The sequence below is a fragment of the Podarcis raffonei genome, chromosome 15, assembly GCF_027172205.1.
Source record: "Podarcis raffonei isolate rPodRaf1 chromosome 15, rPodRaf1.pri, whole genome shotgun sequence".
NCBI lineage: Eukaryota > Metazoa > Chordata > Lepidosauria > Squamata > Lacertidae > Podarcis > Podarcis raffonei.
The window spans coordinates 8,922,628-8,945,091 of NC_070616.1; the positions used below are offsets into that span (position 1 = coordinate 8,922,628).

The 22,464-nt window shown below is 41.0% G+C and overlaps 1 protein-coding gene across 2 annotated transcripts in view; it reads left to right on the top strand.

Annotated features, from left to right (window-relative positions):
* Positions 1-22,464, top strand: part of PAFAH1B1 (platelet activating factor acetylhydrolase 1b regulatory subunit 1) — a 59,649-nt gene that overhangs the window by 7,340 nt on the left and 29,845 nt on the right. For both annotated transcript variants that reach the window (XM_053367194.1, XM_053367195.1), the window contains exon 2: positions 19,676-19,886. In XM_053367194.1, the coding sequence (XP_053223169.1) occupies positions 19,855-19,886 (32 nt within the window). In that variant the 5' untranslated portion in view covers positions 19,676-19,854. The remainder of the gene's footprint in view (positions 1-19,675; positions 19,887-22,464) is intronic.

Sequence of the window (22,464 nt, forward strand, 5' to 3'; positions counted from 1 at the left end):
AAACACTCATAATTTGAGAACAGAATACATGGCAGAGTTGAGATACTTGGATGGCGTAAAATAGGAGTACAAGAAAATTAATGTGGGTCTCATCCTGATGAGACACGTGATGGCATCTCCTGAGATGTGACACCTTTGACACCCTAGTCCCTAGGTCCCATGGAAAGCACACAATAACTGAAATAGTATGTATTACTACTTACGTTTCTTATAATGCTTCAGTTCAAAAGTTTGATATGTCTGTATATGATTTTATTACAGAACATTTAAATTGCTGTTTGGTATGTCATGACTCAGTTTTATGGTAAATGTAGACTTTAACCAGCTTTCCCTTTTAAACATTGGCTAAAGAGAAAAGAAAACCCCTACTGGATCGGGCCAAAGGCCCATCTAGTTCAGCACCCTGTTTTCACAATAGCCAACTAGATACCCAAGGGAGGCCCACAAGCAGGACCTGAATGTAGCAGGATTCTTCCCATTGATTCCAAGCCACTGGTATTCAGAGACATACTGCCTCCAACTCTGGAGGTAGAATACACCATTGTGGGTAGTAGCCATTGCATAATTGTAGATTTAGTATAATTGAAATTTATAAGTTCAATCCAAAATACATTTAGTTCCCCCCTCTTGTAAGAACTTGAAAAAAAATCATACAAATAATTTAATTACTTCTATTAGTGACAGCTTCCCAAATAAATTGATCTGTCAGCTTAACAGATACACAATATATTTTTAGCCATTCTGTTCTAAGTTTTCTTACAGTCAACATTAGGAAGTTCATACAGTGTCAGTTTGAGTACTGTCAACTTCATTCCAAACACTATTTTAAAATTTCATCCATTCAAATTCCTGCAGTGCTTTTAGGTGGTTTAGTTATGCTTACAGTGTTAAGAATGTTGGTATGTTTGATAAATAAAAATTTGCAGTCTTAAGAGGTTGCTCTTGTAAAGTAGTGTCTGATAACGCATTAGGAGGACAATTTGAAATGTGCCTTTTAAGTTGAGGTATTAAATGAAGCAATTGTTCTGACAATTCTGAAACATTGTGTGCGCTCAGCTTAACCAGCAATGAGTTGTTTAAGCTTAATGTGTCCCACAAGTTTTTGGATGGATCTTCTGGAACAAAAAAGGTTTTCTCTGAGGGAGCCACTTACTGGTGCTCCAAGCATCTATGAAGCTATTGTTTCTGAGATGTCAAATTTCTCTTCCCATTCTTTTTTTGACACATCATGGAAATGTTAACCTTACTGTTTTAGATGATTTTAGCATTCTCTTCAGCATAATTTTCATAATGCTTTTCATAATTTTTGCTTCTGAAGTATTTCTTTAAAGTGTATCTTTGTTAGAGATTGGACACAGAAAATCAGTGCTCAGCTAGTGCTGAAATGGCACTTGAAGGGATATCTACATTGTGGACTTAAAGCAGATTAACAATTGGGGCTGTTTGAGAGCAATGGTTGTTTAGGGGCTAAAGCGTTGGGTTTAGGTGTGGGGAATGGGATCAGGTTTGAATTCTGCCTTGCAGCTCACTGAGTGGGTTTAGGAAAGCTAGTCAACAGTGTTTGAAGCTTAATGATAATTTAATGACATGTCTGAACTGACAAGGCATCAGCTGGCAAACCACAACTTTAAACAAATGCTTTGAAGGGGACTTGCAGACTGTGGTTTGGTGTGATGCTTGAATCAATAAACTATAGTTTAAAACAATGCTCTGCCTCTGGAGGCTACTTCCTTGTAGTGAACTTGCAAAGCAAAGATGATAAAAAGCAATGCAGGCAAGCTGCTGTAAGCCATGTTTGTAACCATCGTTACAATATTGTTTAAATTCAGCCATTGTCTATTTGCTTTATCTACCAACAATGCAGTCCTAAGGCATACAGCTCAAAGCTTCTTGGAGGAAGGACAATATAGAGATGTAACCAGTAAATTAAGATGAGAACACCTAAAGTGACCATAGGATTGTATCCAGTGCTAATCCTATTCAGAGTAGACCCGTTGAAAATAATGGGTGACTAATTTGGGTCCGTTAATTTAAATGTGTTTACTGTGTGTCTACTCTTAAGAAAATTTAGTTGGATACATCCCAAGCATTTTATTCTTTGGAACATCTCTGTACCTGGATCAGAAGATGTTCATAGATTGTATTGTCCACCGGTATTAATCAGACTTTATCAGGAGATGCTTCTGATGAGAACACTCTATTTTGTAATCAGTGATTAATTGATGCAATCAAAAAATTTCCTACTTTAATTACTATTGACTTACGGTATCTGTCCTTTCTCTTTAATGCATATGTTTTAATCCATTTCCTTTTGGAAATGAATTCATAGTTATTGTCAGGTAACAAAAATAATGCTTGATTTAAGATGGAATATACATCTTTTTGTTCATACTGTTTCAGAATGATCTACTTTATGTAATCCTGCAGCTGGTCAGAGGTGGACTATTTTTACAGAATTCTGTAGTTGTAGTATGGTTGTCTTGCCGAAAGACTTACCTCCTCCAAGCAGAACATTTTGCCCATGAGTGGCTTTCTCTTATCCCATGTAATCCAGATAAGTAATCCATGGAGAACTGATGTGTACTGCACTGAGTTGCTAAGTGGCTTAAAATGTGATGATGTTTTTCTCCTTGACCATGAAAAATGAGAACTCGTAACACCATGATGGTGTGTTCTCTTTGCAGCATGTTATGATTTGGATGAGGTGGGCTAACTACATAGGAATGCATATAAGGGAGAGTATTGCCTCTTTGTAAGTCCTACCATCCAATTCTGTTGCATTCTGTTTGATTGACTTTTAGACCTTGTCGCTGTTTATTGTTGTAACCAAGGGAAATCAGATATGGTCACCAATTTCTGTGCCAGATGCTTGGCTGGCCATTAGTGGCACACAAGCTTTCTCTACCAACCCCATATGATTTACTGTATCTGGTGTTGACGTTAAAAAACTAATCAGATATGAATCTGCTCAAGTTATTATCTGTTCCAGTAACTGAAGAGCCCATATAAATTGTAGGGAAGTGTGGTGATTAAGTGTGCCACTTCATTAATTAAAATACAGCCTTCAACATTCCTCTTTCCACAGTTTCTTGCTGGGCCAAAGCTTCAGTTTTCCAGAGCTTGGGTCAAGCAATATAAACATTCTTTTTAATTATTAATAACTAATGAGGGCTGTTCTTAAGCACTATGTATATACTTGGATCAAATTACCAATTTCTCCAATTTCTCTAATAATAAATAAATCGGACGTACCCTTTTCAAAATGGTTATATTGTTTTGCCTTTCAAAGGTATATGGACAGCTGCAGTGCTGGTGTAATGAGGCAAGTCAGGGAAGATGTGACTAATAAAATAGCAGTAGAAATGTGAACAGGTAGTGCAGAACTTGGGTCATTAGGCATTCTCTCTTATCTTTCCTATAATAGGAAATGAAAGATTGAAAAATCAGTTTTCTCTGGATAAACTTAAGAGTTTGAATCTTTTCATGTTACAAATTGCCTTCCATCTTTGAGTGACTTAATTTTTCTTGCAGTGAACTGTAGTGCACATGCAAATTGCACTGAGGAATTTTAAATACCTTCCTTTTAATCTAATGGATATCTGCCTTGTTAATTACTTGCACTGTAATTCTTAAAGTGTATTAAAATATCAGGTGATTATCACTCAAGGAATTGTGACACACACACACACACACACACTCACTCACTTACTCACTTATAGAAAAGGGTGAGAGGGTTTTTGTGTGTGGCATTTGGGTGTATGTTTTGCTCATGCAGGAAAACCAACAGCATAGCTGTTATTAGGGCCAGCAGTTCAATATATGATCTGCAAAACAGATTAACCAATCAACTCCCTAGATTAGGTTTGCAAATACCCTACCAAACTTTAAGTACGATCTATTCTTTAAGCGTAATATTATATTTCAATATTATATTTAAAAACTGTAGAAGTAACTTCAGGAATTGTTTTCTGCATTAGAGTGAAATCCCGAGCATGTTAACTTAGAAGCAAGCCCTACACTGAGGTCCAGCGTCGAGGGCCTTCTGGCGGTTCCCTCGCTGCGAGAAGTGAGGTTACAGGGAACTTTTCAGTAGTGGCGCCTGCCCTGTGGAATGCCCTCCCAGCAGATGTCAAGGCTGGGATGCTCATCAATGGTTCCTCTTCATCCTGGAGAAGAGTGACTAGTGGGGTGCCACAGTGTTCTGTCTTGGGCCCGGTCTTATTCAACATCTTTATCAATGACTTGGATGATGGACTCAAGGACATCCTGATCAAATTTGCAGATGACACCAAACTGGGAGGGGTGGCTAACACCCCAGAGGACAGGATCACACTTCAAAAGGACCTTGACAGATTAGAGAACTGGGCCAAAACAAACAAGATGAATTTTAACAGGGAGAAATGTAAAGTATTGCACTTGGGCAAAAAAAATGAGAGGCACAAATACAAGATGGGTGACACCTGGCTTGAGAGCAGTACATGTGAAAAGGATCTAGGAGTCTTGGTTGACCACAAACTTGACATGAGCCAACAGTGTGACGCGGCAGCTAAAAAAGCCAATGCAATTCTGGGCTGCATCAATAGGAGTATAGCATCTAGATCAAGGGAAGTAATAGTGCCACTGTATTCTGCTCTGGTCAGACCTCACCTGGAGTACTGTGTCCAGTTCTGGGCGCTACAGTTCAAGAAGGACACTGACAAACTGGAACGTGTCCAGAGGAGGGCAACCAAAATGGTCAAAGGCCTGGAAACGATGCCTTATGAGGAACGGCTAAGGGAGCTGGGCATGTTTAGCCTGGAGAAGAGGAGGTTAAGGGGTGATATGATAGCCATGTTCAAATATATAAAAGGATGTCACATAGAGGAGGGAGAAAGGTTGTTTTCTGCTGCTCCAGAGAAGCGGACACGGAGCAATGGATCCAAACTGCAGGAAAGAAGATTCCACCTAAACATTAGGAAGAACTTCCTGACAGTAAGAGCTGTTCGACAGTGGAATTTGCTGCCAAGGAGTGTGGTGGAGTCTCCTTCTTTGGAGGTCTTTAAGCAGAGGCTTGACAACCATATGTCAGGAGTGCTCTGATGGTGTTTCCTGCTTGGCAGGGGGTTGGACTCGATGGCCCTTGTGGTCTCTTCCAACTCTATGATTCTATGATTCTAAGGCAATAAACAACTATTTTACTTTTAAAAGACATCTGAAGGCGGCCCTGTTTAGGGATGTTTTTAATGTCTGATTCTGTATTGCTTTTAATATTCAGTTGGAAGCTGCCCAGAGTGGTGGGGTATAAAATTTTTATTATTATTATTATTATTATTATTATTATTATTATTATTATTATTATTATTATTGCTACTACTGCGTCTAACATCCAATTAAGTTTACTTCAGGATTGCAGCTTTCAAGATGTGGGATCAGGCCTTTACTAGGACATATACAGATGGGATGGAGAAAAAATTTTTTTTTTAAAGTCAGAGGCAGTATGCCACTAACTACCAGTTGCAGATGAACAGCAGACAAAAGTTACTGCCGTCATGTCCTGCTTGTAGGCTGTGCAAATCACCTGGTTGGTCACTGTGGGAAACAGAAACTAGATGGACCTTTGATCTGATCTGGCAGAGCTCAGGTTCTTTAAAGAAATACGACTTTAATCAAACCATTCAGTCACCCTTTACATGAATTCAGAAGGGACTGTCCAGTGTTTTCCTTAAACAAAGCCACCAGTTTTCTCCAGGTCCAAATCATTGTGTTGGTGCTTGGTATTTGTGTCCTCATCAAAACTTTGAAGAACAGCAGCTAGCCAGGATGTTTAGTGCCATTTCCCTTTGGAAGATGAGAATATCTTGCTCCCCTCCCCATGTCTGAAAATACTTAGTTATGTATTTGCATATTTATATCATGCTTATGAGAGGGACCCAGTTTTAATGTGAGTTTTTAAGCATATGGAGTTTTTTGAGACCATATTTTACTGTGTTTTTCTCCATTTTTTGGGGTCAATATGCATTCAAAACTACTGTGCCAAAATACTACCCACCCACCCCGGTCCTTATATTGTGAACAGGAACTTAAGACAATTCTGTGTGAGTGTTTAAAAGGGGAGAAGTAAGATTACTTTTTAAAATAATGGCGGCTTCATCACTGCTTACAAGAGATCAAGGCTTTAGTTTAGTTCCTAGTAGAATTGGGATCTAAAGCAGCATTTACATTTATGTACATGAAATTGTATCCCGTGATTACATATACTGAATGCATTAATGGGATCATAATGGAAAAGCAGAAGGGAGAAGGAAGTGCAGGTGCTTGAAAGTAAACTTTGTGAACATTTTTACAGAGAATTCTTGCTTAAAGGATCAAAATCCCTTTACCTCATAAATGCTAGTGAAACAGATAGATATTTAAAATTAATTTTATTTTGTAAAAAAGTGATGCATATAACAAATCCATGATGGGAGAGTTGCTTGTCTTGGTGGATATTTTTTTTTACAAAGGAAATATCCTGTAAATTCTCCCTGAGCAATTGACAACTTGATAATCTGGTCCCATCTCAAGAGAACCTCAGATAGATTCTTGTAAAAATGGGTTGAAATAAAGGTGATCCATAGTCTGACACTACACATACTTACTCTGAAGTAGCCTTTCTCAGTTCAGTGGCTCTTAATCCCAGGTTGTTATGTACAATATTGCTGTCATAGGGTTGTTGTTTTTAAATACCACCTTTAGTGGAAACCAAGGTGGAACTACAGTGGCCAATGAGGACTAATGGTGCATTTGGGTATTGAGCAAGCTTTGTAATACTGGATTCTTTAATAACACACAAACATATCAGTGTTGCAGACAACTAACCATCCTAAGTTTGTATGTTACTTTATATTCTTGAAAATGTTTGCATAACTAACATTTCTTGTTTGGTGAAATGTTTTGTTTGGTCAAGGTTGAAAAGACCCCCAGTTTTGAAATAGAAATACAATAGCCTTCTAGAAAGCTAAAAACTTGGGGCAAATAGAAACTAACTTCTCAGCTTTTCATGTGCCGTTTCTTCTACATGATGTTCAACTGAGGCAGTCAAGAAGCAAGAGCTGAACAAGTTTCCAGAATGCACCACTGATCCAAATACTTGATGTTAGTCTCTGGTTTGAAAACATTTTTCCAGCACAGAATTTAACACACACACCAAATTAACATCTACTTTTTATAATTTGAATTTCAACTGGAAAACCTTTTTCTTTTTATCTAGCTTAATTTCTGTAGGTGGACTTGAATTTTTAAATTGATAAGAATAATGTGTGGAAAGTGGTCCCATGAGGTGGTTGATTATTTTCTGTTACCCTGTTCTAATTCTGAAAACCTTTAACAGTTTAAGCAATGAGTTAAACTGTGCAAAATCTGCACATGAATTTTAAATTCACTTCTTGTATAGCACTGAGTGATAGTGGGATACTACATTAATTTTTAGTAGTAAATCTCTGTTACTCGTGAAAAATGTCTGCTGTTTGGTGGCATTACTGAAAACATAATATTCTGCCTCTTGCACTTGTAGTATCTCTCTGCATAATGCCGGTGCCATGAAGACAGAAAATAAGATTTAAAAATGTACACAGGAAGCTGCCTTTAAAGAACCGATCCTAGTTAGGAACTTTGGAAGGAGACTGAGAACAAAGCACATGGGAAGAAAAACGGCCAGATCAAAAGCATTTCAGCCATCTTGACACTTTAGTACCCGATCAGGCCTTCCTTACAACAGACTGAGCAGTATTGACTTTATCCCAATAAGTTGCTTTTTGAGCAAAACATTCAAGCAGGCTGTAGAATTACTACCAGGTGCTCTTTATAGCTTTTCCATTGTGCTTGAAACTTTAGTAGAGTGGGCTAGAGATTTACTTTTTAAAGGACTCGGTCTGGGTCCCATGCGGCTCTGGGATCAGTAGAGCAATATACCCCTTTCAGCAACCCTGCCAACTACTCTGATGGATCTTGAATCATAGAATCTGAGTTGGAAGGGACACTCGGGATCATCTAGTCCAACCCTTGGCAATGCCAGAATAGGCAGCTGTCCTTTACAAGGATAAAACCTGCAACCTTGGCGTTATCAGCACCACGTGCTAACCAACTGAGTTATCTAGCTGCCAAGACAGAGGTTTCCAGACTGGTCTGTTGACCACCAATGCTCTGCGAGCTTCATTCAGGTTCTCCACAGTGTGCCTGTGGATTTCCAGTTGAAGCTGGGAGACAGCAAATCTATCCCATTAAGTATTCATATGGATATTTAATTGTACTGAATTGCTTTTTAAATTTCTTCTATTGTATTTTACTACACTAGAATTTGAATTCTATGGAATGCAATAAAATACAATATCTGATAATAAATAAATAAATAAATACACAATAAAAAATCATACAGACTCTAGCACAGCTCATTACAATTGCTAAAACGGGCCAAATAAACAATTAGCAAGTGGTTTGTGGAGAAAAGAAGTTTGTAAACCACTGCTCTCAGTGGTGCTTTCAGGGCAGGACTTTAAGACCAAAGTTCGGGGCCCTACTCAACAGAATAAGAAAGAGGAACCCCAAGCACCTAAACAATCTACTATTAGGTCGAAACCTTAACAAACAGGCAGGAAAGGTCATCTCACTCCCCAAGGTAAATATTAATCCCTATAGTCCTCTCTGAAGTGAATTTTATAAACATACTTTTTATGTGTTATGAACAGGCAAGGCAGATAAAATGTTCCTGCTACACTTGGACATTTGTTTACAACTTTCCCGTTGTTTTATGGTAGTGGTCAGCAATCAAACCTTTGACCGCATTGTTGGCACTCTTTGCTGTACTTTTATCTATATGAAAGATTAAGTTAGCCGTGTATTAATATCAAAAGTGAAAGATGAAACAGCTATAACTGAAATGAAGATAGCCAGAAGTAGGTGGATGTGTTCTTGTGACTGTTTTTTTCTTCCTTTTTCTTTTTCTAAAAGAGATGTACGAGAGTAAGAAATGGCAGCACAAAGGCTGGATGAACACTTTTCTTACTGAACTCCTTAACATAGAATTGTTCTGGTATATATAATTAAGCTGGACAGGTTTAAGAGACATCATGTAGCTTAAAAAAGCACCAAGATGATTGGATTTAAAAAATGTTTCCGTTTTAGACACCTCAGAAAAGCACTCGCCACAATAAATATTAATTGGGGTGGACCAGGTGAATTTCCAAGTGGCTCTCCATGGCTGGGGTTGATTGGAGAGCAAGTAAAACCAAAGGCAATACAAATCAGTCTTTTTATTAGAGAATTTTTTATGACACACATATGCACAGCCCAGTGTTATGAGCTGGAATAAAACCTGCGTAAGACAAAACAAGCTTATTAAAAAAACATAACAAGAGCCTGTTGGATCAGGCCAATGTCCCTTCTAGTCCAGCATCCTGTTCTCACAGTGGCCAACCAATTTCCTATGGGGAGCCTGCAAGCAGGACCTGAGTGCAACAGTACTCTGCCCACCTAAATGTCATCTGGTGTTAGCGTTCTTTGTGTTGGGGTTTTTTATATATAGAAATACAGTGTGTGTGCATGAGCACTGTTAAGTAGATGGGAGCAGTAATGTGCAGAGGCTTTATATATAGATTGCCCACTCATATGGGGAAATGGGTTGTGTGTCTTTGATTTTGTTGCTGGAATAGACACTTAAATGGATCTGTTTGTGTATATCCAAGGCTCAAATTGGTTTTGCTCAAAAAACACAAAAGGCAGCTTGACTCATGCTGATGTTCGGTAAATGCTGTTAGACTACACTGCTTTCTTTTAAACAGTTTACTGTATTCTTGAATTTATCCTAGCATGGGCACCTGAATCTTGGCTGCTTCAAATCTTGATCTTTTGACCCCTACTCTAGCCTACCACTTAAAATACCGCGTCTGCTCTTGCAACAGAATGTATGTATTTCTGCTGGTGAGAGTTCAGCTGATGAGAGATGTCACTGGTAACATAAACTGCTTTACACACCTCATGAAACCATGAAAGTTCTTTATATGATTTTAGAGCTGGTTTGAGCAGGGATGTTGAGCCTTTAACAACTGTTGGTTAACACCTTTTAAACATGGAAAAACAGTTTTGGGCCCTGATTTGCTTTTGGGCCCTTCACCCCATCTACAAGAAATGATATAAATTTGCCAGCTGTTTTTTGTTTAGCCAAGCCTATCCAGATATGCCAGTGTGCATTTTCTTATGTAACTTTAGCCTCTATTTTTAATGCTTGATTTTATGTATTTATTTATTTAAGAAACTTGTTTTAACATTGATGTTTATTAGGTATCCCGATGTATATATTTTTATAAACCGCTTAGAGGCTTTATTTACAATTAAGTAGCAAACAAATAATGTTGCTAAAATTATGTCACAAAGCATATGTAAGTGTGTGCCATCTCTTGCTAACATAGCAGAGGATGCAATCAACATACAGTGCACTGCACCCTTAAAATCCTCTTGACACCCCTGGTTCTTGGCTGTATTATGATGAAAATATTTATAGGATACATTAGCTGTGTTTGGATCTACTTATGGAAGGTGGTATGAAAATTGGTAATAACATCCTAGCTATTCCAACAGGAATACAACATTTCACCAAACATTTTCCAGGAAAAATTGTAAGGTGGGCACTTACTGGCCAAGCTAAGGTTACATTGAGTAGGTTTTTAGAAATTTGATTTGATCTTGCTGTTTCTGTATTTATATTTTATATTTAGCCTTTGGGACAGCGTAGAATAAAAACCTAAAACAAGCCTGGGTATGAATGCTTTTTGACATTTTTAATTTTTTTAAAATTCATTGCATTTATATTGCACTTCTCCCATAGGGGCAAGTGGCTGATACAGAATTTTTTTTCTATTTGAAAATCTAACATCTACCGTATTTTTCGCACCATAGGACGCACTTTTTCCCTCCTAAAAAGCAAGGGAAAATGTGTGTGCGTCCTATGGAGCGAATGCAGGCTTTCGCTGAAGCCTGGAAAGTGAGAGGGGTCGGTGCGCACCGACCCCTCTCGCTCTCCAGGCTTCAGGAAGCTATCCGCTAGCCGTGGGATACCCAGCTCTCCCACGGCTAGCGGAGCGCTGCATTAATCCCAAAGCTTGGGGCGTGCGGAGCTCAGCGCGCCCCAAGCTTCTGGGTGCCGGCAAGGTCTCCGCTAGCCGTCTAGACCTTGCCGGCACCCAGAAGCTTGGGGCGCGCTGAGCTCCGCAGCCCCAAGCTTCGGGATTAGCGCTCCGCTAGCCGTGTCTAGGCTGCGGATAGCAGCCTGCCTCCCGGAGCGTCGGGCGCCCTGAAAGCAGAGCGCCCGGCGCTTCGGGAACACATCCGCAGCCTAGGCAACCCTGCGGGAGGTCCCGCAGGGATGTCTAGGCTGCGGATAACAGCCTGCTTCCCGGAGCGTCGGGCGCCCTGAAAGCAGAGCGCCCGGCGCTTCGGGAACACATCCGCAGGGTGGGCAGCCCTGCAGGAGTTCCCCACACATGGCTCCCCACGCTGCGGATAGCAGCCTGCCGCCCGGCGGGCAGGGCGCCCTGAATCAGAGCGCCCCTCGCGCCGGGCAGACATCCGCAGCGTGGGGAGCCCTACAGGAGTTCCCCTCAAGGCTCCCCAAGCTATGGATAGCAGCCTGCCGCCCGGCGTGCGGGGCGCCCTGAATCAGAGCGCCCCTCGCGCCGGGCAGACATCCGCAGCGTGGGGAGCCCTGCAGGAGTTCCCCGCAAGGCTCCCCAAGCTGCGGATAGCAGCCTGCCGCCCGGCGGGCAGGGCGCGCTGAATCAGAGCGCCCCTCGCGCCGGGCAGACATCCGCAGCGTGGGGAGCCCTGCAGGAGTTCCCCGCAAGGCTCCCCAAGCTGCGGATAGCAGCCTGCTGCCCGGCGGGCGGGGCGCCCTGAAGCAGAGCGCCCCTCGCGCTGGGCAGACATCCGCAGGGTGGGGAGCCCTGCAGGAGTTCCCCGCAAGGCTCCCCAAGCTGCGGATAGCAGCCTGCCGCCCGGTGGGCGGGGCGCCCTGAAGCAGAGCACCCCGTGCGCCAGGCAGACATCAGCCAGCCCCACAAGCTCGGGGGACAGCAGGGAGGCGCAGCGCCACTATCCCGCTGTTCCTCGACCTGGTTCGGTTTCCCTGACCTGCTTTTGGGGGGAAAATAAAGGGAATTTTTTTTTCCTTTATTTCCCCCCCCAAAAACTAGGTGCGCCCTATGGTCCGGTGCGTCCAATCGTGCGAAAAATACGGTAATTATTTTCCTCAGCTTCCTGTTGTATGTGATACTCAGGTCACAAATTAAGGCTTAGCTCTGTTCATTGATTGTTTCGGGAAGTTTTAATGTCTGTTCTAATCCTGAAGCAAAGTTCTTAACCCGAGGTACTATTTCTGGGTTAGCGGAGTCTGTAACCTGAAGTGTATGTAACCTTAAGCGTATGTAACCCGAGGTACCACTGTATTAGTGCTGAGAAGCATTGCATTCTTGCATGGAAGCAGCTTTGGTGTCTGGATTTTTGGTGATGAATGCTTAAAAGATTTCTAACTTTCCCACACAGTAACTTTGTAAGAGTGTGAGTATTTGTTTTAGTACGTAGTGGTTAAAATGTTGACAACCATGAATCTAGTCCTGCGTAAAAGTTTTCAAAAATTAAGTCACAAAAGGCGTACTAGCCCGCTTGCTTGTCTTTTAAGATACACAGGCAGTCTGCAGCATTCTTATCTTGTTTAGAGCCACCATGGTTTAGCACTATTATGATCAGGTATAGTCATCCTAGGCTATTGGGCTCCTTCTGTGCAGCACTTTCTATCCAAACCAACCAACCAACTGCAGTTAGCTATGTTTAGTCTCAAAACAAGCCAATTTCAAATCACAGGGTATGAAGCTGGCTTTCTGAAAGTAACCCTAGTTAATGTTAACCACAGTTCCTGGTTTGGATGAAATTATAAGCTACACTTAACTAAAAGCAGAAGCAAAAATTTCTGAACTCACGCAGTGCTGCTCATGAAAATTGAAGGGAGCGTGTGTACCTGGGAGGCCAGTTTTTGTTCCTGTGGCATTAAGCCCCTGGTTTAGCTTTGTGTCCGAATGTGGTTAATGTGTCAGGGAGTTCTATGGAAGTGGCAACTCTGGTGAAGCTGCACTGTCCATAAGAGTTCTATCTAACCCTAGTTTGGTTGAACTTAAAAGGAAATCTACCTACTGAATGGTGCACTTGTTGTGTGTGGATAGCCATCCATGTGGAGTAAATGCACTTTAACCAGATCAAAAGGTCAGGGTCCTTAGTCTCTCTTGGTATTAGCATATAAATAGCAGCTAATGCACCATGGTAATTCTATTTAGACACAACTGTGTGTTTCTATAATTATTAGGAAGTGCATTTGCTTTAAAGGGAAATGTTCATGTTAGAACCATCTTTGGTTCAATGCGATTTGATTCCATATAGGTTGCACATCTACCACAGTAAGCTCTGTGTGAGGAATTTAAACAGCAATCAAATTCAGGTGAAGAAAAGCCAATAAGCAATAAGTATTTTTAAACAAGTAAATTTTGTACTTTAGAAGCGCATTGTGATGTCACAGGAAAAAACTGATCTCTCCCTACTTCCCCACTCTGCCTACTTGCTTGGAGTGAATTCCATGCACTTTGCTGTATGGAACCAGTGGTGACCAGGGAAGTAGTAAAATACAATACACTCTAGTTGTCATGCATTAGGGTTGCCATACGTCTGGGATATCCCAGACATGTCTGTATTTTGGGGGCCAGCACCCCTATCCGGGCAGATTTTTGCATTTTGGATTAAATGTCTGGGGTTGGTTTATTTAATTTTTTTATTATGTTTTTGGTTTTTTTGTGGGGCACGTGCATGCCCAGAAGGCACTTTGTCCCGGAACAGGAAGTGGGGTGGTCTGGAGTGGCCTTCCCAGGGCTGTGCTAGGCCCTGTGCTGGTCCCGGTGGCTGCCAGGCCTTGTTCGGCTTTTCTGGGGCAGCTCAGCCTCCCATCATGAGCAGGAGGCCAAAGACAGGAAAGGTAAGACAGGGGAAGGAAGAGGGAGCAGGCCAGCGAGGAAGGGGTCAGAGGCAGTGAGGGGGGTGAGCGAGGGAGATGCGGGATGGTGGGGTGTGTGTGTCCCGATGGTGTGGTATGTGTGTCTGGGTTTTTGATCCTCGGAATATGGCAGCCCTATCACACATGGCATGCTGCTGTATTGTCCAACATTATTTTTTCCTCTGCCTCTGTTCATTTGATGGAAATTGCGCTCTTGGGAATACAGGAAGCTGCCTTACACTATTTCAGACCTTTGGTCCTTCTAGTTCATTACTGTCTACACTAACTGGCAGTGGGTCTTCAGGGTGTTTCTGACCAGCAGTCTCTACCAGCCCTTTTGGGAGATACTGGGAATTCAAATTTGGATGTTCTGTGTGCAGAGCATGTGCTCTACCATGGATCTGCAGCCCTTTGTACATTATATTCTATCATTGTTATTTTGAAAATCAAAACCTTAGCTGGAAAAAAGCAAATGTCAGGTATCAAAATCAAACTCTTATTTCTACTTGAAACTAAATTTCTTCAAAATCAAAGCTACTTATATTGGATTTCTAGGTGCCTGCATGCTAGGCTGGAAAAAAATGATTCTATCTTCCATTTTAAAAAATTTGATACAGGCCTTTTGGATCTGAAAATAATTTTCAGCTCTCATTTTAGATAAGTAGCTATCTGTTAAGAAAAGACTCGGGTTCATGAACTCCCAGGCTTTCAACACCAACAGTGATGTTTTGTACTCTGTATACAATCAGATAATCCTAAAAGAAGCAGGATAGTTATTTGTAATTTCTGAGAATTTATTTGATATATGTAGAAAGCTGATCTCTGTACTGTGTGCTTTAGCCTTGCAGCAAGAAATGGGTCCTGATGGTAACGTTGGAGTGGACCTAGGCAGAGAGGCAGTGGCTCCATTCTCAGTAGCTTTCCAGTGAGTTGTGTGAATGGATAACAATGTGGGCCACAGCTGAGAGGAAACAAAAACGATCTGATTTGTATTATTGTCTCTTGCTTTATAAAGGGTAGGAAACTTCCTTTCACCTAGGAAAGCCATTTTTTGTTGTGCTTTGTACGTATTTGTTCAGCTATCCTGAGGAATGATCCCATTTGAAGAGGACAAGGAAACATGCATGCACATAAGTGCCATTTAACTCACCATTGTTTTTTTAACTCAACTCACGTTGTTTTCCCCCCAACCACTTTACTTAGAGGCAGAAGAGGATATGTCATTTAGGTATACTGTTGTAGGGCGATTACAACTTGATTTTGATGGATCCTCTATCTTAACCATGGTGGTAATGAAATATGGAAGGTTGTGGCAGGTCTTTGAGTTCAAGGTTCTTTGCTTGGGCCTCTGACAGAGAGAAAGGAGTTAAAACAGCTGATTTTGGGGGGGTCCTCCCTGGCTAGGCCAAATCTAGCATGGGTTGGATTCTGTGACTTACAATAACCTCTCCAGCTCTATGTTTAGAATGAAGGCTGAAATAGATTTGCTTCAAGGTTAAGAAGCACCTTGCAAAAAGATTAAAGAATATCACTGGATGGTGGTCTTACTCTGCTTGGCATGGAGTGCAGAATATCTGGTAGGATCAAAAAAGCTGCTTAAGCTCATAAAATTGATTTGCATCTTTTTAAAACGGCTGACTCTTCATTTTGAAAGCCTCCTTAATTTCAAATGCAGTTTATTATTCAGCAAGAGTGGCTGTTGTTCAAGACAATGTAAATCCCTTTGGAGTCAAGTAATATTGGGTTCGGTTTGAGACTGTTAGTATCCCAACAAAATATTGATTTGCTGCCATTAGAATTCCAACCTCCAGCTTATAAGCATTCTTCTAGTCCTCCTCCTCATGTAGAAAAATGAGAAATTTAGGATGATCAGATGGAATTCAGTAGGAGTCATGCATTAGTTCTTAAGTGTAGACTGGTTTAATGTGCATAAATTATGGCAGGCATTCTTTCTGCTTCTGTTTCAGAATTATGATGCAGACTTCCAGACTTTCTTGTTTGTGATTTTGGGGAAATACTTACTAGTCACAGCATTTATACCCCTTTCTTGAGAAAGAATGGCTTAAGAGTAAGTAATAAAAACAACACAGTCCCTACCTTCAGGCTTAGAATCTGAAAAGATGTGACACGAAAGAATAAAGTGATGGAGAGGGAAGAGAAAAATGACACCAGGCTCCTGATAAAAAGTTCTTGCAATGACCAGCTTGAAGGGAAACGAGCTGCTTATAGTCAAAAACAAATTAGGTCTTCACACCATCTTGGAAGTGACTGTAATGCAGACAGAAGTTGTTGACTTTACAACCACCTTCCCTGACAGATGTTGCCTGGGGCTGATAGGAGTTGCAGTCTAAAACATCTGAAGGGCACTGTGTTGGGAAAGGCTCCCTTACAGGGTGGGGCCTGTTCAGCCTAGCTGCATAGGCCAGTGACTTATTCCTCCCACTGCTGCAGGTAGGTTCTCAGGGGCCCAGTTGATACCATCATCCTCACAGCAGATAGTTGCTGTTCTTATAGGCAGTTGGTTCCAAAATCCTGGGGAGGGACCACCTGACCTGGCCCAGGTAGTGAAAGCAATGAGTGGATATGGTAGATCCTTCTGGCGGTTCTTTTAAAACAGGGAGGCTACAAATGGTATCTGGTAGGAGTTTGTTTTTAATGCACTTTGACCTCTTTTCTTGGATCTAATTTATTTCGATTGCCTTTGTAGCTTTGGTTGCTACTAGTGACTTGTGGCATGCAGAACTTCTTGTCAGAGTGCATACATAACAACCAGGCAGTGCTTCTGGCACTGTGCAGGATGACGACACTGCTGTTTACACAGCAGCAACACCTGCAGTACTTGGATTCCTTCTAAGATCATAGAGGCAGCTCTTTGTCGGAATGGCACATCTGTCCTCGCTGAGAACTGCAGCAGCGGAATGATGCCAGTTGAGAGAAGAGGCACTGTGTGTGTGTGTCTGTGAGGTCAACAACAAAAAATAATATTCTGTCTGACTCCTAAAATGATAGCAAATTGTTATCATAGGTGAAAGAGTCCATCCCATCCCATCCCATGCAAGCTCTACTAAGAATCTTTATATGTTCAAGACTTCTCATATTTGAGGAATAAAATAAGAGTCTCCAAAGTAGTGCCAATGAGAACTCTAATGAAGTTAGCATCTGTAAAAGAATGCTAAAATTCTTGAGGAGCTGAATTGCTTTCTGTGTGCAAAATTCCAGGAAAAATCTCAAGTGTTTCATATTTACCAACTCTAGTTTGATAGCCAAGTTTTATGAAAAACTATGTAGATACAGTAAGTGTGCAACTTACTGGCATTTAACTTGTGCGCATTCAGCTTCATGTGCTTGGTAATTTAAAGGGGGGGGGGCAGGTGCCTGCAGAAAAAAGACTTTGGCAGTCCCACATGCCATTCAACCCAATGTGTTTTGACTGCAGTGGTACCTCGGGTTAAGTACTTAATTCATTCTGGAGGTCTGTTCTTAACCTGAAACTGTTCTTAACCTGAAGCACCACTTTAGGGCCTTCTGCTGCCGCCGCGCCGCCGGAGCACAATTTCTGTTCTCATCCTGAAGCAAAGTTCTTAACCTGAAGCACTATTTCTGGGTTAGTGGAGTCTGTAACCTGAAGCGTATGTAACCTGAGGTACCACTGTATATGCAATTTTGACTTTAGGCGAGATCCTGGAATGTAAGCCCCGCGTAAGTTGTGGGCTTACTTCACAAGCTGACTATATACTTAAAACAGGATGCACGAAGTATCTCAAGTTGATATTGAGCAGCTCTTCCTTCCTCATTGATCATTTTAAAAATAGCATTTAGGCAGAGCTTTAGGTGGGTCAGTATTATCCTAATGCATATGGGGTAAGTAAAGCCATCTAGTGAGCTCATGGCAAAGTTAACACTTGGTGTAGATACTTAAGGTTGTGGTTTTTTTTTAAAAAAAATCATTTTGTTGTGCTGTTGCTTGAATATTGCTATGCATTAAACCAGTGATTTTTTCTGTGGGTACACGGGGGTATGCATACCCCTAAACATTTTGTCAATCTAAGTTTGGCCTCATTGAGGGGCAGTGTTTCAATATGAGTAGGAAAATGAGAGTACCCCTAAACATTTTTTAAGCAAAAAAGCACTGCATTAAACTCTTCTCCCCAAAATGCCACCTTTATACCACCAAGGAAAGTTGGTATGGACTAGTTTCATTGAGGTGTGTAGTTAACCTGTGTCTTGAGTTGTACCACTTCAGTCTGGTGTTTTAAACTCTTTGCTGCACTTGATCACCTGAAAATAGTTGATGATCACAATTCTCTCTTTAAATGTTTCATTGATAGTTGTTTTTGTAGGACTGGCCTTGGAGAGGTTCTATGGATTGAGTGTGTGGCAGTTTGGCAAAGTAACCCTGCCATTCTGGTGTCATCAAGGCTTCAGATTTCGTAGGAGAGACAGTGACGACATAAAAAAATAATGTAAAAGTAAATGCCTTTTCATAGAATCATAGAATTGTACAGTTGAAAGGAATCACAAGGGTAATCTAGTCCAACCCCCTGCAATACAGGAATCTTTTTTTACCCGCAGAGGGTTGAATCCATGGCCCTGAGATTGAGTCTTATGCTCTATTGATTGAGCTGTCCTGTCTGTACCCCATAAAGAAGTGGAGAAGTGTTCAATCATAGCCGTTAACTCTGAGTACAGAAAGAAATGACTTGAGTTCTTGGGTCACTATGGTACTCTGTAACCTGCCTGTTAATTTTTTGCATGTTGAATGTAGTAATAACGTTATTGGACTATTGTCTGTAGTTCACTGGGTTTTGGCTGCTCCCTAATTTGTATTGAATTGTATTAGTGGTGTCAATACCGTTTTCGGTTTTAAAAATATTTTAAGAGGAAGAGAGAACATTTTTATGCTATAGGACTGACTGTTTTTACAGTTGTTTCTTCTTGGAGACCCCTGCCTGGAACTGATGTTCTGTGGGAAGGGAACTAAGGGTCTCTAGCAAACTAATTTGCACCTCATCAAGTGATTAAACCAGTACAAAGCCAATATAAAGTTTGGCATGTGTCCACAAACTGAGAGAAAGAAAGAGGATGAGGAGCAAGGTGGGCACCTGTAGTAAAAATAAAACAAAATAGTGAATTTCATATGGCAGGATGGAGCTAAAGGTTGGTCCCCATTCTAAAGGCCGACCCTAGTGGAATTGCAAAAGTATTTATTACGTTTTCTGCAGTCTGCATAGTTGTTGCTTTTCTCTTTGTTACGATGGATGACCAAATTATATGCAACCCTTAATTTTCCCAGCTTCTACCAACAAGACTTACTTTTCTGCCCCGGTATAGAATCACCCCCTGTTTAATGTGTTTGAACTTACTGTTTTTTCTGTGTTAGATGCTTTTATGTTTTATTAACTATGTTTTATTAGCTGTGTGTTAGATGCTTTTATGTTTTATTAGCTATAGGCTGTAATTGTCTTTTAATAGAATATTGTACACTGCATAAGAGTTTTTAAAAAAACTTATTAAGCAGTTTATAAATGTTTTCAACAAATAAATAAAAATAACATTTGTCTAATGAGTAGTCAGTACTTCAGTGTTGCCGAAGTTGTTCATAGCAATAATTGCACAAACTCTTGCATTTTCTAGATGGAATGAATCTTCCTTGTTGAATGCATCCGGTCTGCTTGGTAGAGTTTACTTGTGGAGACACATTGTCCTTTGGGTTGAAGCCACTTTGTGGCAGACTGAATTGTGGATCCCAGAATCCCAAGCTGCTTGACGAGGAGGAGACAGCTGAATCACGTTAACTTGACATCACAGCCACAATGGTGCTGTCACAGAGGCAACGAGATGAACTGTAAGTAGCTCAAGAATATTAATCTTACCTTGCTTTCAGTTGGCTGTTATGGATCGGACGCGATCATGTTTTCTTAACCAATTTTAAAGCTTTCTGTGGGCATCTTAATAAGAATGCACTAGACATTAGTTTTTAAAAAGCAAGAAAGAATGAAGCAAGAATGAAGAAATGGGTTTAGTAATTTTGTGGGATCCTCCAAATTCTGGAGCTAAGCAATGTGCTGGCCATGATGTTAATTTGTTTTTTTGGGAGATGGGTGGGAATAGGATGGAATTTGTATTCTGGAAAAAAAAATCTTCCTACTCAACTTGGCAGGCTTTGTAAGCACATGTCTGATATGCTTCTGTTAACTTTGAAGCTGTGGTTGTGGGCTGTTCCACAGTTGATGCCATGGGATATCAGGAGTGGGACAGGTGGGAATGGCTTGGGAGAAACTGCCTTGCAGGCCAAATGGGGCCCAGTTACCACACATTCTGGAGGTTCCTTACTCATGCTACAGAAGGTCCTTACAAGAAATCGGTGGCAAGCCCAGTTCTTTTCAGGTTTATTTTTACTGCTCAGAGGGCTGTCTTTGCCAAGTCTTCAATCTGGACTGAGCATTTTGTTCCTCCTGCTGCTGTTCTAATGATTGTCGATGCTGTTAATATGTATTAGGATGAAATTTTTGTTTTATTGTAGACCATCCTTAGTGCCCTTGATTGGTTGGACATACATTCTTTATAAAAAGAAACACAGACCTGTCAGAAACCTATACAGTTAAGCCTGAGTACATTCCTGACTCCCTGCTTTTCTTCCCTATCTGCCTGTCATTTGCTCCAGGTTTTTTATATTGTGAGATTGTGGTCTGGAACATGAGTGTTTTGCTTGTACAATATCGAATATGTTTTTATTTCTAAATATTTTCACCCCACACTTCAGCTATAGTGATAGGACTGTTTACAAAATTAATTGTTTTATTCAAACTCAGGCATAGGCAAACTCAGCCCTCCAGATGTTTTGGGACTACAACTCCCATCAAACCTAGCTAACAGAACTAGTGGTCAGGGATGATGGGAGTTGTAGTCCCAAAACATCTGGAGGGCCAAGTTTGCCTATGCCTGTTCTAACTTGAATACCAAATTTATCTTAAAAGCTTCAAAGTTATAAATGCAGGATTAAAATGACATCTAAAATGCACAGGAAAGTAAGAAGGTCTTTCTTTACTTGCTGCTGAAAGGACAGTAAGAAAGGTGCCTGGTGGAACTTCTGTGGAGAGTGTACCACAACAGGGGTGCCACTACTGGAAAGACCTTGGGTGGGGAAAGCACCTGTTAGATAATATATGGAGGGAGATGTTTCTTAACGTTCCCAGTCCTGACCTGCGAAGGGCTTTACAGGTCAAAACCAGCTCTTCTCAGTTGGGCCTGAAAATGGGTAGGAACTGTTACAGTTTTCAAAGTATGGCTATAATATACCCAGTCCTAGTCTGCAGAATATGGTTTCTATATTGCTAACAAAAGTTTGTGATAAGAATAAATAATTGTAATGCTCTCTTGAGGAAGGGTTTATTTTCCGTAAATGTACATCTATTGCAGTTGCTGGTGCACATTTTTCTGTATTTGGGGTGTTTTGGGCAGAGTTGGCTTGCATATTCCAAGGAGAGCATTTAGTGAGTAGAATATGTTTGAGTTCTATTAACTGAATAAGCAAGATAAGGATTCACTGAGGCTGAGAGCACTTGCTCACAAAGGGCACTGCTTTTCTCTTTCTGCATGAGTTGGGCGGTAGACAAAATTATTTGATACTCCTGTTAAGATACTTACGGCGTTCCAAGAACTTAACACTGTATGTCAAGCAAACCTGTAATGCTGGCAAGGTGATCTTTCAGCAGTATTTGAACATTTAACTGGTCAGTTAATTGCTAACTGATCTGCTGACAAATATTGTCCTGCTTCAGCCAGCCAAGTAAATGCCAGGTCCCTTTCATTTAGGCCACAGTCTACCTTGACTGTCAGAGCACCATCTGTTAGAACAAGGGTGTCTCTTTTGTCCTCATCACTTCAGGGGTCAATATCTGATGCTTGCACTGACATGCATGCTAATCTCTGGAGCATGTGCCAGCATTGTGATGTCTGCTGCTGTTAAATTGACTTCTTGCTTTGCTCATTCTTGGTCACATGGTAGCTCAAAAACAACTGCAAATGGTTGGAATAAAGACTGTGTGTTCTGAAGTTTTAACTGCATAACATCTGCAAATAGGATGACAAATTATGTGACAAATGCTGAATTTATATCTCCACGATTGATTTCATTGATTAAAAACATCGTCTAGTAATGGTTCTGCTGGCAGTCATGAGGAGGAGCAGAAAGCTATGCAGAGCCTGAATCCTTGTACCCACACTTTCAACACTATCTCTGCAAGATTTTGTTTAAAAAGAGAAACAAAGTTCTGTGCCTTCCACAAATTAGTGTATTTTTACACCCACACCCACATACCTGTTTACAAGGGAAGGTGACTCCTAGCCTGCACAGTGCCTCTGATGACTACAGCATTTTAATAAAGGTGTGGTTGAATAGCCTGCCCACACTTTTGCTTGTA